Source organism: Armigeres subalbatus, chromosome 1 (assembly GCF_024139115.2).
Source record: "Armigeres subalbatus isolate Guangzhou_Male chromosome 1, GZ_Asu_2, whole genome shotgun sequence".
In the NCBI taxonomy this organism is placed as follows: Eukaryota; Metazoa; Arthropoda; class Insecta; order Diptera; family Culicidae; genus Armigeres; species Armigeres subalbatus.
In genome coordinates this window covers 250,895,371-250,910,477 of record NC_085139.1, presented here as the reverse complement: position 1 = coordinate 250,910,477, position 15,107 = coordinate 250,895,371, and the positions used below count along the sequence as shown (strand labels likewise).

General features: G+C 44.7%; 1 protein-coding gene across 8 annotated transcripts in view; it reads left to right on the top strand.

Moving 5' to 3' along the window:
* Positions 1–15,107, top strand: part of LOC134206597 (uncharacterized) — a 403,645-nt gene that overhangs the window by 373,351 nt on the left and 15,187 nt on the right. For 2 of the 8 annotated variants that reach the window (XM_062682326.1, XM_062682327.1), the window contains exons 4-8: positions 231–872; positions 936–1,115; positions 1,175–1,738; positions 1,808–2,348; positions 5,219–5,488. In XM_062682326.1, the coding sequence (XP_062538310.1) occupies positions 231–872; positions 936–1,115; positions 1,175–1,738; positions 1,808–2,348; positions 5,219–5,488 (2,197 nt within the window). Of the gene's footprint in view, positions 1–230; positions 873–935; positions 1,116–1,174; positions 2,349–3,254; positions 4,591–5,218; positions 5,489–15,107 lie in introns of those variants that run through there. The other 6 variants (XM_062682324.1, XM_062682325.1, XM_062682323.1 and 3 more) reach the window with 5 other exon arrangements.

Here is a 15,107-nt window from a genome sequence, read left to right as displayed (position 1 = left end):
AAAGTGAAAGCTTTCCGAGACTGGGTTTGCGGAAGCCAAGAAATTGGCGCCATGACGTAAGACGACCATTGCACGAAGACGCGGATGACTAAGGTTCCACTCAGTTGAAATGAATTATTGCGCCAAAGAATTCTTTACATAATCCATCGCATCAGAGCGATGCGTTGGGATGGATGTGCATCATGATGATTAATGCGAGACATTCTTTCTCTCCCCCGTGATAACAATAGGCAATGGAAAACCGGCGACGATCGTGGTTCGGGTGGGCAACAACCGTCCGGACTTGGGTACGAATCCGATTTGCAATCGGTTTACCGGAAGCCTCGAGGAAGGACAGCCCCTATTCCTGCCGTGCAACCCGCCGATGCCGGGAGCGTTCGTGTCGGTCCACCTGGAGACGAGCGGCCCCAGCCAGCTGTCGATTTGCGAAGCGTTCGTCTACACGGACCAGGCGTTGCCCATCGAGCGGTGTCCCGCTTTCCGCGATATGCCCCCCGGTGCGTCGGCTTCCTATAATGGAAAGTGTTATATCTTCTACAGTCGGCAACCGGCGACGTTGAGGGATGCGCTGGCGTTCTGCAGATCCCGCGGAGGTACCCTGATCAATGAGAGCAACCCGGCCCTGCAGGGATTCATTAGCTGGGAGCTGTGGCGTCGACACAGGAGCGATACCTCGTCGCAGTACTGGATGGGAGCCGTGAGGGATACTCAGGACCGGAACAGTTGGAAGTGGATCGGTGGGGATGACGTGTCGGTGTCGTTCTGGAATCTGCCCGGAGGGGACGAGGATTGCGCCCGTTATGACGGGTCCAAGGGATGGCTGTGGAGCGATACCAACTGCAATACGCAGCTGAACTTCATCTGTCAACATCGTGAGTAGAGCACTGGGTGGATGGGTGGATTTATGATACTAATTAAAAGAATGATCGTTTCAGAACCTAAGGCTTGCGGTCGTCCAGAACAGCCACCAAACTCGACCATGGTAGCTCCGAAGGGCTTCGACGTGGGTGCATTCGTTGAATACAGCTGTGACGAAGGGCATCTATTGGTAGGACCGTCGCAAAGAACTTGCTTGGAAACTGGATTCTACAACGAGTTCCCTCCCGTCTGCAAATGTGAGTATTGGGCAAACGCCGTCTTGAATTTCCTTTTCATCTGTGATTATGCGTTTCAGATATCGAATGTGGTCTGCCGGCTGCGATCCCGCATGGACACTACGATCTTGTGAACGGTTCCGTGGGATATCTCAGCTCAGTTCACTATAAGTGTAACGAAGGCTACGAAATGGTGGGACGCGCCTTGTTGACTTGTGACATTGATGAGCGCTGGAACGGACCGCCACCACGTTGCGAAGTGATTGATTGCGAACCACTGCCAACATTGTTCCCGAACGGAATTGTAGTGGCACCGAATGGTACAATCTTTGGATCCCGCGCGGAGGTTATCTGCAACCGTGGATACATTCCAGAATCGGAGGACACCAGCATTACTTGCACGGCTACCGGCCAGTGGAGTACTTTGCTGCCGAAGTGCATAGAAGATCCGGCAAGCAAAACAACGACCCCAGCTCCAACCACAACTCGTCCACCGATTGTAATTGTATCGACCACGACAGTTCCGATTACACAATTTACTCAAAAGCGGCCTCAAACGAGAAGGCCAACCAGGCCTGCCAGCCGGTACACGACAACTACTTCTACGACTCTATCACCGCTGTTCAGCATCGAGATCGACGATGGTAACGACAGTGACGGATTAGATGGATTCTACGTCGGTACTAACGAGGATTACTCTCTCCCACCTCTAGAAGTCCATCCGGGCCTAGTGCACGAAGAAGGACCCTCCCGCAAACCGTACCGTCCCGGCCAGAGCGTAATACCAAAGATTCCAACCGTACCGCATGTACCGCCACCGAAACGGCCGTCTTACTTCGAACCACCAACCACAACTACCACCACTACAACTACAACCACTACCACTACACAAACACCACTACAAACACGACCCACTACGACCAGCACACGGCAAACGACCACTTCGCGTACCCCGCAGGACATTATCCTGTCGCAGCACCCGCAAGACAACGAAATCGCAGGCTCCGTCAACATCCGGCAAGATCAATCGCCGAAGGTCAACGTACCATTCGCAGTCGACAACTCGGACGGCGAAAGTGCCGGCGGAGTCTACGGCGGCATCGGAGGCAACTCGAACCTTGGTTCCGGTTCCGGCGATCGGAAGGAAGCCAAGAATGCCCGCCTCAACCTGGGAGCCATCGTGGCGCTCGGCGCCTTCGGTGGTTTCGTATTCCTAGCAGCCGTCATTACCACCATTGTGATCGTAGTGCGAAGGTGATTTGCTTGTTTATGAACCGACCTCACGAAAACATGAAAACACTACCACCAACCACCACACACCATATCCACCATGTCCAGAACGAAAGAAACCTAACCGAATGCATCCGAAACAAGCGAAACCTGCATTCTGCGACACGCATGCATGCACACATCCAAACACAGTCACACACCCCCAATTTTTATGCTTGCCGTTACCAAACCGAACTAAGCTGAACCTCCCCTAAGTGCTCCCTATCCTTCCCTTTTTCGCTAGAAGCAATGCTACAAACTGTCCCCTAACCTCTACCTTTCCGTGGTTGCAGTTTTACGAGTAAATCCTTTCCTGTGCATGTACGATCCTGTCCTTCAAACACCACCATCTAAATCCACACCGCCACTGCTTCTTTCCTCTGGTTATGATTTAATGTTTTAGATGTAAGCCACGCCCATTTATACGTGCGAAACGAATGCCACTCGAGTACTCCATGAAATAGAGAGGCAAACGCGGGCAAACGCTCACCATTACACTCACAATTGTTACATGTTTTCACTTTCTTTCTTCGTATGCTAGATCTCTTTTTCTGTTTTTATTTTCCGTAATTTCTGTCCACTATCGCTATCTAAGTTTTAATTTTTCAATCGCATTCGACTCTCTCTTATCAACCGCAAAAGATAAACCAAAACAATGACACTGAAACATCACCGTCACACACATCCACCATCACTATCACCCGTTTGTTTACATCACAAACAAAACAACATTAAAATGTGTTTGAAACCATGTGAACCGACCATTAAAAGTACCTCTCCTCCTTTTCCCGCATTTTGTTCTGTGTTCCACAACCACCAACCACCATCACAATCAAAATAACCATCAACCGATCAAACCAAAACAAAAACCAACAACCAACCATTGGGTAGAATGAATACTTTATATTCAACGGCGAGGGCACACAAGAAGAACACGTTCTCCTACTCCTAGGGCGTCTAGGGGGAGACAGCAATGCGTGAAGCCGTGACAAATAAAGATCGAGAAGACCTCCACGAACCTACCCAGAAACAACCTCCAAGCGCACGGTCACAAGTCACGAGAGATTTCAACTGTCACTGCCCGCTATCAACTGTCAGACTGTCCTCTTCAGCTGTCCCTCTCACCTTTAACCTTCTATGCGCTCACGCACCCCTTTTTCACGCTCAGCTCATGCAAGAGATTGCAGCACCTCTTCGAAGTTTTGAGGAGAAAAGAACAGTGGCTCCATCTACTGCGAGACCCAAACAATTCCTCTCCTTCTTTTACGCTATCTACCTTTCCTTTCCTAATTCAAACTGCCAAAACGAACAAGATTTCCATTAATCTATTGTTTACTGCCCTGCCCGAAACAAAAAACCTCGCTCATCCCGCCAAAAAACTAAACCATCCCCGAAAAAAAAAATCTTCATAACACCAACCCCGTAAACCCGTAACCCAGCTCATCGCCGGATCATCCGATCGGTAGCCCCGGTAGCATCCCAATGCGCTGCTATCTTCCGAGGGCCGCCGACTCCCTACGACCAGCGGCACGCCGCTTCTTTTCTCAAGCCACTCCCTCAGGCAACACCAATGGCGCTCCCAATACCGCCACCACAACCGGAAAGTACTACTTTTCGGACACTGCCAAGGCCAGAGACCTGAACAACAACAACGCCCCGGCGCCAAACCAAACGAAGACCAAGAACAAAAAAGACAAAAAGGCAGCCAAGGGCTCGAACAAGGACGTGCCCTCCCGTTGGTATACTGTATTGGCACTACCGTTCCCGGATCAGACCGTCGGACGTCGTGACATCCTTGGTACGGCTTATGGACGTCGGCGTCGGCAACAGCTCGAACAGCAACGCGAAGACGAACGGCCACGGGTACTGCGACCGAAGAAACCCACACCATCACCGGCCTTATCACCATCGCCACAAACAGCGGCCTCCATTACCACCTCGAAGGCCAGCCACGTGCGACTGTTCTCGAACAGCGTGGATCTCAGCGATTCCATTGTGAGTAGCGTAGCCGTGTCGCCGCAGTTCTACCGGCGACCGTCTACCATCGACTACTACCGCCCCGATTCGCAGTCTACGTTATGATCACTTCCTAGACTGCTCGAAGGCACAGAGCCTCCGCTGACCGATCGTATCGATTCGCCAGCGCTCGCTGTGCGCTACTCGCTGCTGCTTCATCATCATCTGCGCTTCTACCGACGTCAATACCGCCACTATTACAAATACCACCTTAATCAAACGACGTGCCATAACCATACCAATACTAACGTACAAATTCGTAACCATACAATGTAAGAACCTACCGCCTAGTTCCATTATTTTGCCTGTCTACTACTTTTCTGTCTCTAACTCTTGTTCTCACGCCTAATGCTGCTTCCACCTTTCATCACCTAACCTTCGTAGCCATAAACGCACGACCACCACTAGATACTGCAACATCCGTAGTCTTGTAGACTTCTAGTCAAGCAACTCCTTCATACACTGCACCAAGCCACAACTGATTGTATTCTTCTACGTCTGTCAGCTTCCGCGATCGCGCACCGCTATTCGAATCGAACACGTCTTCTTAAGAAGCATCTAGCGGTGTGCGATCCTTTTCCTTTCTGTTAATTCTACTTCCTCTTCGCTCCCTTCCATGGAAGTCCTACATCCTATCTCTAGTGTTCTCTCACTAGAAGAAAACCTCCACATGTCATACCATAATCGAACCTACCTACGCTACATAAAATCAGAAATTCCCATCGCCCATTTCCCGACTTTTTTTTCTCTCTGTTTTCTCTGTTTTCCATTCCCCGCATCCACCCCATCCACACACAACAACACAGCAGAGAGACCAACAAGCGCTTCCATACTTCCAGAAACCGCCAGGCGAACCAGCACTACCGGCACCGGGCCTCGCCGGACTGCAACACCGTAGCGTCCTTTTCCAGCTCCAGTTCCGAGTCGCGCAACGGCCTGAACCGGTACTACCGGCAGGCGTGGGAAAACCTGCACGAGTCCGCCTCCAAGGGCCACAACAGCAACCACAGCAGCGGCCTCAAGCGGAAGGAAACGATGGATGCGCCCCCGCCGAGTCGGTCCCGGTCGCGGGAAAACCTGGGGGGCAGCCGGTCGCGAGATTTGGACAGGTGAGTTGGGGGCACGTTTCTATGTGGACACAAACGCGCGCGCACACACCACCAAACGTAATGCAGTTTAACCGTAGACGCTAGACTAATTCAACTTGCTTTTCTATGAGTGTGTTGGAAGGGTTTGAGGGAGTTTTGAAGCTCACGAATTTCCCATAACTGAATCTTCATGCAGGAATCTCTAAATCTCTCGCCGTTTAATCTAAGGAGGATTGGAAGCTTCAGCAGCAGAGTATTCTGATACTTACTGTTCAAAAATCTCCAACGATTATGGCGTCTATTCTCCCTACATTGAAGCAGGATGTTAATGTCTCTGAATCTCAGGCAATCGGTCTAAGCAATCTCCAACAACTTTTCCTCCCACGTCGAAGCCTAATCTTGAACTGATTTTTCTTGTACGAATTTACTGACTCTCAAGGAATTTGGTCAAAGCAAGATGAGAATCTTCAGCAGTTTTCTACATGAGTTGATAGCAGAATATGCCGACAATTCCTGTTCAAGAATGTCCAATGAATCTTGTTGCTTCATTGAAGTTTGAAAGAATAAACTAAATCTTAGTGAACTAATCTTCGAATTTCTCTGATTCTCCAGAAATTGTGTCCTACAAAAAAGGTTTCGTTTCGTCGTCACTTGATGTCGCTTGTTAGATTGTCATATCGAAAAATGAAAAATAATATTGTTTGTTTGCAGTTGGACTTGTCTAAGGCCTTGTTCGCAATGCGATGTCATTTGTTCATGACTGCCCATTTCTCTAATTCGGGATTTTCTTGCGGAAGTCGCAACATACTATGGCCGCGTTGTGACGTTGCGTTTAACCTTGGCTTCAATTGATTGTTCGTACTTTCGTTCAGAAGGCGTTGATAATTATCATCTGTCGGCAGAATGGACAGCTTTGTTATGAGGCGTATTTAGGCAGCTCCTTCACTCAAAATGTCAACAGTTCGGATCAGGTCATCCCAAAAGGGATACACTGATGTGATTCGGTCAAGTTTCAAGACCAGTCAGACGTGAATGCCTCAGGGTCTTTCGAGTCGTTCGAAGCTGCATACAGTGGGCGAGAACTCATCACTGCTTGGATCTCGCGCAATACAGTACTCATCACCTCAAAAGCACCAAGTTGTCTACTATTCGTTTCAGATGAGCCTTCGTCGAAATTATGGCAGCTTTCCATAAGCCGCCGAACTCTGGAGCTTCAGGTGGGAAGAAGTACAATTCGATTTCCTCTATTTGATAGTATGGGATGATACAGAAATGGAAATACATAGAGACTCGTACACTTGACGCAGCACCTTGGAAATTAGTTCCGTTGGCAGAATGGATTTCATACGGTGATTGTCGAAGCACTGCGACGAACGCGTTGGTAGTCGGGTCAGATACTGTGTGGTGCACAGCGTATGGATCCAGATCGGAAACGGGATTCCTTGCAGGGCGATCATGTTCTGCTAAAGGCCAACGACCAAAAGGCCAGGAATTAACAGTCTTTCCGTATGCTAGGCGAAACGGTATCCACAATTGATTATCATACAAAAAACGCAACTCTCGGGTCTTCTTTCTTTTTTCTTCTATCTTCCTACTTTCTCCTATTTTCTTTTTTCTTCTTTCTTCCTTATGCCTTCTTCCTTTTTTCCACTTTTTTCACAGCACCCTCGGGCCTCCGCGCTGTTATACTCAAACCGGATATTCTAGGTTCTCTAAATTGTTCTGGAGTTAGGATCAATTGGTCTACCAGGTCCACTGATTTATTTATTTATTTCTCAGACTAAGGCCGGAGTGACCTGTACAGTAAATAAAAGTCTTCTCTATTCAACTCGGTCCATGGCTGCACGTCGCCAGCCACGCAGTCTGCGGCGGGTCCGCGAATCGTCTTCCAACTGATCAACCCATCTTGCTCGCTGCGCACCTCGCCTTCTTGTGTCTGTCTGATCGTTGTCGAGAACCATTTTCACCGGGTTATTGTCCAATATTCCCGGCCCGGCCCATCACAGCCTTCCGATTTTCGCGATGTGAACGATGGATGGTTCTCCCAACAGCTGTTGCAACTCGTTGCAACTTTCCTCCTCCAAATACCATAGGGTGACAATGAAATCGAATTCTCGAATTTCATAAACGGGTAGTGCTCAATAGTTTCATCTCCTCGGAAAAAGTCCCTTACAAAATTTCAGCTGAATCGGACTTCATTAAGTGTTTAACCAAAGTGGTCAAAGTTTGACTGTTTTGAAACACGAAAAATTTCCCAAAGGCGGTTCTGGGAAAATTTCGAAATCGATTTTTTTATCATGCCAGATGGCTTAGAAATGCATAAACAGATAAAACAATTTTAAGACTTAGAATTTTTTTTTTGGAAATCGATTTTTTATGCCAAATATCTTTAAAAAAAAAACACCCGACCTCGACGTTTCACCTCCCCTGGGAAATTTTTCGTGTTTCAAAACAGTTAAACTTTGACCGCTTTGGTCAAAAACTTAACAAAATCCGATTGAGCTGAAATTTTACATAGGGACTTTTTTCGAGGAGATGAAACTTTTGAGCATTACCCATTTTTTTTAAATTCGAAAAGTCGATTTTCATTGACACCCTAGTGTAGATGTACCACCATTCTTAGTTTCACGTGGTCAATCGTTGTCCATCATTCTTCTTGTGTGGTTATAGGCTTGCCGGGTACTCTCTAGACCAAGCTCGCCAGACATGTTCTCGCATGAGCTAACACTGCTGCCAGCTAGATAATTGGTTGTTTCTTCAAGATCACCGTACAGAACGGACAGGACGCTCCGAAACGAATCCCTTAGCTACAGGACGAGCTTTATAGCGGACAGGGTTTCCTTGATGCACAACACCCATTTCGTATTAATCGGTTTGATTCCTCTTTTTGGGACATTCTTCACATTCTGATTTGCTTAAGGAATTCCAATTCTTCCTTCACCGCCTGGAGCCCACAATGCTTCATCAGGACGTCCGAAGATTTCCTCATACGAATCGAGAACATGGATAGAGCAGGTGGATATTGTTTCAAACTCTGTAGATGAACATTGTACGGTAGAAAATAATCCAGTCAAAAAATCTTAAACCTTACGAAGGAATCTGCGCTCTCGTTCGATGTGCCTCGTAGTTACCGTATCAAGGTTTGAATTAAGCTCTTGATAAGAAGGGAGCGCTTCTGGTATCGAAGTTTCTGTAAAGAATTCACCATCTTCGGATTCGTCATCTGTCATGAGCATTGCACCTGAACCGACATTAGCTATATCCTCCCCCTCTTGGTCAGGTCTTGGTGCAGTTGGAATTTCGATTTGAATTCTTTCATTGATGTTTACATCCAGATCTTACGGAACCACAACCAAAGGAGTCTCCGGATGCTTCTGATTAGGTAGCCATTTGGCGCATAGCCAACCATCACTGCCGCACGGCTTTTTGGATCTAGTTTCTTCCTTTGCTGCGACGGTATTCATGCATAAGCTTTGCATCCAAACACCCGAAGCTTTGTCAAATCCGAGTTTTGTTTCTTCCACCATCCGGCAGGGGTTTTCCTATCAACAATAGCACATGTTGGCGTGTTGGACTTCTATTGATTAAATAAACCGAAGCCAGTCCCGTTTCACCCCACAAAGATTTGGGGACACTTGACCCGACCAGCATCGAACGCATCTTTTCTATTATCGTCCGATTCAATCTCTCGGCTACTCCATTCTGCAGAGGTGTATATGCGACTGTTGTTTCAACTTGGATGCCTTTTTCTTCATAGCATCGCTTGTGATCATTGGAACAATATTCGCGGCTTTAATCAACCGCGAGTTTGGATATGACCAACATCTTTATTTGCCATTGTCTCATAACAGCGAAACTTCTTAAAAACCTCGTACTTAGCCTTGATTAAGTAAACGGTTTCAAAATGCGTAAAATCATCTACAAATGAAACAAAATACCGTGAACCATCCCAGGCTGCATGATAAGACCGCAAACATCAGAATATTTGAATTCTTTCCAAAGGACGAAGAGTGCGAGCTCTGGTGCCGTTGAACGGTTCACGGCATTGTTTCCCAAAAACACAAGCATCGCACATTTACAGCTTACCATTTAAATTTGAAATACCTGTGACCAAATCGAATTTCAAAAGCGCTTCTGAATTACCCCAAACGACGATGCCAAAGAATGATGTCTTGTACAGCACATGAGTTTGCAAATCCGTCAACCGAGTAGAAAACATCGAGTTCGTAGAAATCGCCTCGTAGCGGGCACTTTGCAATCACCGAGTTATCGTGCTTTATTTTTCCAAATTTTGGTCCAAAACTCACCATTACACCGTCCTTGGTCATACGTTTCACCGATAGTAAGTTTGCACGTGGATTCGGCACAAACAGCACGTCGTAAATGGTCATACTTACACCTTGATTGTTGACACCGCAAATAGTACCTTTATATCATTGCCTGTTCATTCTTCGCCACACCAATATCGACAGGTTGCTCCGGTTGCTCCAGTTTCTCTAATGACTTCTTCTCATTTGCTAGGAGGTAACTCGCCCCGGAATCTAGCTTAAATGTTATCGGTTTTGTTATCCTTGGTAACGTTGACCTCCTCTTGCAACTTGACACGACATTCTTTCACCATATATGGCCCTTCTTCTGGCATCTTAAGCATTTACCGTTACACTTCCGTGGCTTCTGTTTGAATCCGGCGACGGCTGCAGGTTTCTCTTAACCCATATCCACCATTCTGTCGGACTTCTTCAGTTCTTCTGCAATTAATCGCTCACGTACAACAGCCAGAGTTAACTGTTTTTTTTTTCGATATTCTCCAACGCTGTCACTGGCAATGTCAATGTTACAAATAGTTGAGAGACCATATCTGCTTCTTACAACTTCGCTGACTTGAGTGGTTTCCCCAGCACATCGAGCACCTTCAAATGATCCTTGATCAATGTTCCTTCTGCCATTTTGAGCTTTGCGAGCTGCTTCCGCACAAACGACATTTTGGCATACAAATTCTTCAGAACGTTACAGATTTCCTTTGCCGTAGTTTACTCCAGAATGTCATCATGAATGAAGGAAATAATAAAGTTCGCATTTTTTGAAACTTTGCTAGTTCATCCTGGTGGGTGCTTGAATGTCGCATCTAATAGCTCAACGGACTTCAGATATTTCTCCACGGAATAGCTCGTTCTTGCCGCTTTAGAAATTAGTTTCGGATTTCAGACGGTGATCCATATTGGCCGATTAATCACCGAAGCGCTGCGATGAACGCGTTGGTAGAGAGATAGTCAAGTCAGATACCAACTCTAGATGGATGGCCTTCGTAGCTAGATACCTACACAAAAACTGCAAAACACCTTGATATACGATTACGATTTCCCCTGACCTGCTGATCCCGATAGAGCCGGCATAATCTATTGATGGATGTTGACTGAAGGCGAAGCACACTCGTTTGTTTTGACAATTCTCCCACTAGTTGAGTGATGTCGGATGGTTTCGTTCGGTAGCATGTTATGCATGATCTGGTAACTTTGCTTATCGTACCCGACCTAAAATGCATAACAGAATTATAGCAAGGGCAGTTATATATTTAAGAAAAAAATGTATCTTTCTATCTATAACAGAGGCTAATACCTTCGTATCAAGATAATAACAAACGTTGATATAATAATTCGGTCCAAAAATTTACTTTAGAGATAATTCTCTACATTATGCATCAAAATCCGGTAGGCTACAAACGATGGATTCATATCCATATTGTAGGCAATTAACATTGTTCCAGCTATGAATATTGAATGTGGGTCAAGTTATGCTGAAGGTGGTTTAATCACCGATTTTTCCAATACATTTGTACAAAAAAATGAAGGCAATTTCGAAAAAAAAAGAAACATAACAACATTTGTTATAATTTTGATATTAAATTAAACTGATGAAATATACAAATGGGCGCGAAATGGGCAAAACTCGATTTTTCGAAGGAAAAGCGCCAGCTGGAGGATCGAGACCGCGAAGAGACTAAGCAACTGTACTATGAAGTTAAACCGTTCACGTAAGGACCATGGCCAAAGACTGTTATATGTTTGGACATAAACATTCATACGATCGTGTGTGAAGCGATCCAAAGGTGGCGGCAGCAAAGGGCACCTAAGTGATGATGCGATAATCAACTGTACAGCCGGGATCTTGCGATGCTATTATCTCCGGAGCAATAGTTCCTCGTTGCTCGCGAGCAAGCGTTCGAATGAGATGACGGTCCGATGAGAAAAAAGACAAGTCATGGCCTGCCGAATGCCAATCAACTAACATAGATGCTCCGTCATACGGAATGCGATTGCACATGTGGTCATCTGTCATTCTATAAAGGAAACTGGCCTCCAAACACACACTGTCATTGAATCACTCATCACCCTCACACTCTCCTTCTTCTCTCAATAAAAAGAAAAAAGAAAAACATTTTCTACCATGCACCCAAACCTAGAATAATTGTCGAAAATGTATTTATTATACATATATGTTTGCACCACTAGTCAGCTCTTTTCTATCATTTCTTTTTAATTTTATTACATGCAAGCGCTTCCTAACTCCTGAATACACTACTTCGAATGCCGCTCTGATAATCTGTAAATTTTTCAGTATCATTTCCTCTTTTTTCCACTATTTGACAAGGCCTACCACTTACGGCAGCCATATTCTTGAATCAACTCGTGTAACTTTTCATAGAGATTTGCCTCGCGCGGCAAACGATTCTCCAGACATTTCAAACGACGAAGTTTCATGTGGAAGAAGTCTGGGAGAGTTCCCTCGTCCAACTTCCATAAAAGACCTACCACAGAGAACAGACATACAAGTCCGTTACCAATCGTGTGTAAGGAATTTAACGGACATTTTGAAACGCAACACAAGTGGCAATCTCGTGGAGGCGCTGGCATCGTATAGTTTCTCTCATCAAGAAGCTGTCAAAATTTTAGGTGCCAACACTCACCATAAACATAAACAACAGATACTCCTCCTCACACTGGTTTTGATTCCATATGTGATGTTTCTTTCTCACACTAACGCAAGCGATTTCTCTGCCATCATGGAGCGCATGGTTTGTTTTGTGACCCTTTCCATTAGCCACAGCCAGCAGCGAAGCACTAGAAGATGAAAAGGCCATAATTTGTGCTCACACTTTGTTGTCCTCCTGACGGAATCCAAGTTTCAATGTGCTCGCGTTTTCGGGGGCACGCCACTCGATACGGAAGCAACGCACAACTGTCATTTTTATTTTTTCGACGCAGCAAAACTAAATCAACAAAATGACAGTTGTGCGTTGTTCCGTATCGAGTGGCGTGCCCCCGAAAACGCAAGCACATTGAAACTTGGATTCCGTTAGGAGTGACCTTAAGTTTATTTCGCTGGAAATCAGACAGCATTGGAATTTCATTAAATCAGCTTCACAATTAATTTTCTACTTTTTTCATTGCTACTAATGACATTGATAGAAAATATTTTACTTCTCATAGAAATTGCAATCAATCAGAAGAATAAAGCTGATGCTGAAATCACAGTTAACTGGACATACTTCAGTAAATCATTTTGCTGTAAATAGAATTCAGATTTTGGTGTGCAAATATATTCATGATTTTTCAATTATTCATGCCCCGTCTAGTCTTTCAATTCACGTTATGTATAGAAATATAACTGTTTTAGAACAATATCTCTCTTCGACAGTAGTTAAAACTTTTATAAGCATATAATTTTTCACCAATATGAGAAGTGGCTTGATTAGCAGAAACTCTACTTGAATGTTTGAAGGTACGAAAAAGTGCTTGGCAAAAAATATTTTTTACCTTGTTGGTTCCATAGTGCCTGAAACATAAACATCAACAGTTATCACGTGCTGGAAGATGCGGCAAGCTTGGTATCATTCTGGCGCGCAATGTTTGTTTGATGCAATATGACAGCTAGTACGCTTGTCGCCACGAAAGACACCTAGCGCCACCAAACGACGTATTGCCACAGTCAGTATTCTAACGTACTTTGATTTACACAGCTTTTTGAGTAAAATTTGTTCTAGCCTGGATGTCTGTTATCTGTGGACCTACTACAAATCCTGTAGAAACTCGACTGCTCGTGTTGTGCAGAATTTGTGAGGCTCTTTTGCTCTTCTTTGTCTCAGCCTTGACACACATGACTCATCTATTTCGAGGAATTGCTTTAACAGATCATGTAATGCCGGGCGGTCTAGTTCTTTCATGAGATAATATGTAAGCATGTAGAATAGGGTGGCTCAAATTAGTATGGGAAAAACTTTTTTCAATTTTTTTTATGGGCCGCCCTCTTATTCGGTTCTATTTGATGCCCTGATGCTCTGGACAAAATTTCAGCCAAATCGGACAACGTTTGGGTGGTGCTAAACTCGTTGGAAGTTTTTATGCAAAAATGTATGCAGAAACATCCAAAAACAGTAAATTGCAGCTGGACTACACAACTTACGATGAAGAACTATGATACTCATTTAGATATTGGAGAATTTAATACAGAATGTTCTGCAGAAAACCGCGAGAAGATTTGAGTTTGCTCGGCTAAGTTATTAGCATTTCTTTGAAGTGGGGTTTGAGCAAATTTCGTTTCTTTTGCCTTTGAAAAGAAATAAATTCACCACTACAACACTCCAGTAAAATGCTAATATCTTTGCGTAATAAACTCTAATCTTCTCGCGGTTTTCAGCATAACATTCTGTATTTAATTCTACATGAACTGAATGAGTATCATGGTTCTTGATCGTAAATTGTGCCTTTCAACTGCAAATCACTGTTTTTGGATGTTTCTGCATACATTTTTGCATATAAACTTCCAACGAGTTTAGCACCGCCCAAACGTTGACCGATTTGGCTGAAATTTTGTCCAAAGCATCAGGGCATCAAACAAAATCGAATAAGAGGGCGGCTCATCAAAAAATTTGAAAAAGTGTTTTTTGAGCCACTCTAATGTAGAATGAAGTAAATGTAAATTAACAATCCCATCCCAAGACGTTGTGGATCCAAGGAGTGAACATTAACCATCTTAGCAAACTCACTCCCAACGATTCAACAACCAACATTTCATAATGTAAAGAACGGAACTACATTTATAACACGCATAACACACATAAATATTGACAAAAAAGTGTTAGTTTTAGTCGAATCAATCACTTTCCAGGATTCTTTCACAAACTGGCTGTATTTGTGTAGACTAAACTAGACTATAAATAATTTTTTTTCGTTAGTCAGCGATAGTGTTTGTTCAACGAACATTCGCTCTTTCAAGAAATAAACTTTCAGCTGGGTTGCCGAAGATGGCCCATGGCGACCGAATGGCATACTCAGTAGGGGGAGATCCTCCAGTGGCGGACACATAAGCCATTTAACGGAAATCTTACCAACTATACAGATTATGTTAACTGGTATACCGTATACACAAAATATGATTATTGATGAATCATACAAACTATACATGAGCATTTGAACACGTTTTGCGACCATGTATTTGGCACGGGACTGACACTTGTATACCTCTACCGCAAGTTGTTTCGTAGCCAACATTGAAAAATCCGCACTGACAGCCATAAGGATAATCACGGGAAGGAAAGAGATAGGTGCGTTCCACACTGACAGTTCCATAAACGAAAAGCAGT